At 40.9% G+C, this 1,383-nt stretch overlaps 1 protein-coding gene across 1 annotated transcript; it reads right to left on the minus strand.

The window, feature by feature from the left end:
* Nucleotides 1-175: 175 nt before the first annotated feature.
* LOC116379572 (dispanin subfamily A member 2b-like) lies at nt 176-1,377 on the minus strand. The gene is made up of 2 exons (XM_031841528.1): nt 1,247-1,377; nt 176-690 (listed from the first exon to the last, which is right to left on the minus strand). Exons 1-2 carry the CDS (start codon nt 1,373-1,375, stop codon nt 493-495), a joined length of 327 nt encoding a protein of 108 aa, XP_031697388.1. The 5' UTR covers nt 1,376-1,377; the 3' UTR covers nt 176-492.
* Between the last annotated feature and the right edge of the window lie 6 nt (nt 1,378-1,383).

Raw genomic sequence — 1,383 nt, forward strand, 5'->3', positions numbered from 1 at the left:
ACCCCCCCCCCCCCCCCCCCCCCCCCCCTGTTTCCTTTTTGGGTGGAGTTCTTTGGCTTGAAATCAGCACCAGTGAAAATGTCAAAACACCATCATTTGTGGAAATTACGAAAATCATGCCAGTATGTCCACAATCTGTTTATTTACCTTAAAAATCTCACAAGCACATTTCAAAGTTATTAAACAGACGTCTTTATTAACAGATTAAAAAGTTATCTTTTTTCAGAACCATTGCTAAAACAAATGCCTTACAGACAGGAAGTCACAATCTAATAACAGTCCGGCATAGATGTGAACTACAGATACTACTACAAACATGGTTGAGTTTAAGGCTTTTGTAACACAAATGGAAAAAAGTATCTGTTTTGCTTGAGGATATAAGTAAAAAAGGTACAACAGGTTACAAATTGCACCGTTAAGTGTAAAGCACAGAACCACAACAGTCACTAAGAGTCACCACAGCAGCAGGCAACTCTGAACACCATTTGAAATTTAGCCATGGTAGTAGTAATTATTTCTCGCGTAATAACTGTAACTGCGATTCGCTTCTACGGCTATGGCGATGCCAGCAATGATGCAAATAAGGACGATGAGGCAAACCAGGACTGTGGCCCAGATGTTGAGGCAGCGGGCAGTGGAGCCGTAGTGTCGGGCACCAGACATGTCTCCAGCCATCTTCCGGTCTCTGGCCTGGAAGGACCAAAGCACATGGATTTTAGAAGTGGATTCATCGACCTCAAGGGGCCGTAAACTGCCAACACTGACCCTAAGCTCAGTCTGATGAGGTTTGCTGTACTTCTACTTTGGAAATGAGATTGCTTTCTCCCATTTCCTATATATAGTTTTCCTTACATAAGTGTTCTGATTCTTCGTATTTAAGAATGTCCAGCAAAGTTTGGAACAAATTTAAAGTTGTCTTTGTTCCTTCATCTCATTTTTCCATGTTTTTATTTTTCCTTATTTGTAATTTTTTGTTTCAACATTTAAACTTTCGTCTTCAAGCCTAGTGATTTCTATAATCTTAGAGATGAACATTGTCTCCTAACTGCCCGTGCTCTGCATGATTCTTGTCATGGTCTAAGTGAGGGCTGTGTTTTGTCTGCAAAAATATGGTGAAACGTTTATTTTCCACAAACCCATCTCTCCTTTGTTTAAAAAAAGTGCTGCTTGAAATTGAAAAACTATTTTTTTTTTTCAATATTCTTTGACAGGCAATAGTAGAAGATTCCCCATGAATGAAAGTCACCTTGATAGAGAAGATGAGAGCCGCCAGTCCGAGGCAGAAGGGATTCAAGTGGAAAAAGTTGAAGATTGACCAGATGACATGGTCCCTGGGGGCCTCCGAGGCGATGTTCACAGTGGTGTACTGAACCATAGGTCCTC

The sequence above is a fragment of the Anarrhichthys ocellatus genome, unplaced genomic scaffold (genome assembly GCF_004355925.1).
Source record: "Anarrhichthys ocellatus isolate YVR2014 unplaced genomic scaffold, GSC_Weel_1.0 scaffold4615, whole genome shotgun sequence".
Lineage (NCBI taxonomy): Eukaryota > Metazoa > Chordata > Actinopteri > Perciformes > Anarhichadidae > Anarrhichthys > Anarrhichthys ocellatus.

Bases quoted from the DNA above. Each gene is read 5' to 3' on its own strand.
- LOC116379572 (XM_031841528.1), bottom strand. From the start codon at position 1,375: ATGGTTCAGTACACCACTGTGAACATCGCCTCGGAGGCCCCCAGGGAC. The intron at 691-1,246 runs GTGACTTTCATT...TGGTCCTTCCAG, and splicing joins CTCTCATCTTCTCTATCAAG to GCCAGAGACCGGAAGATGGC.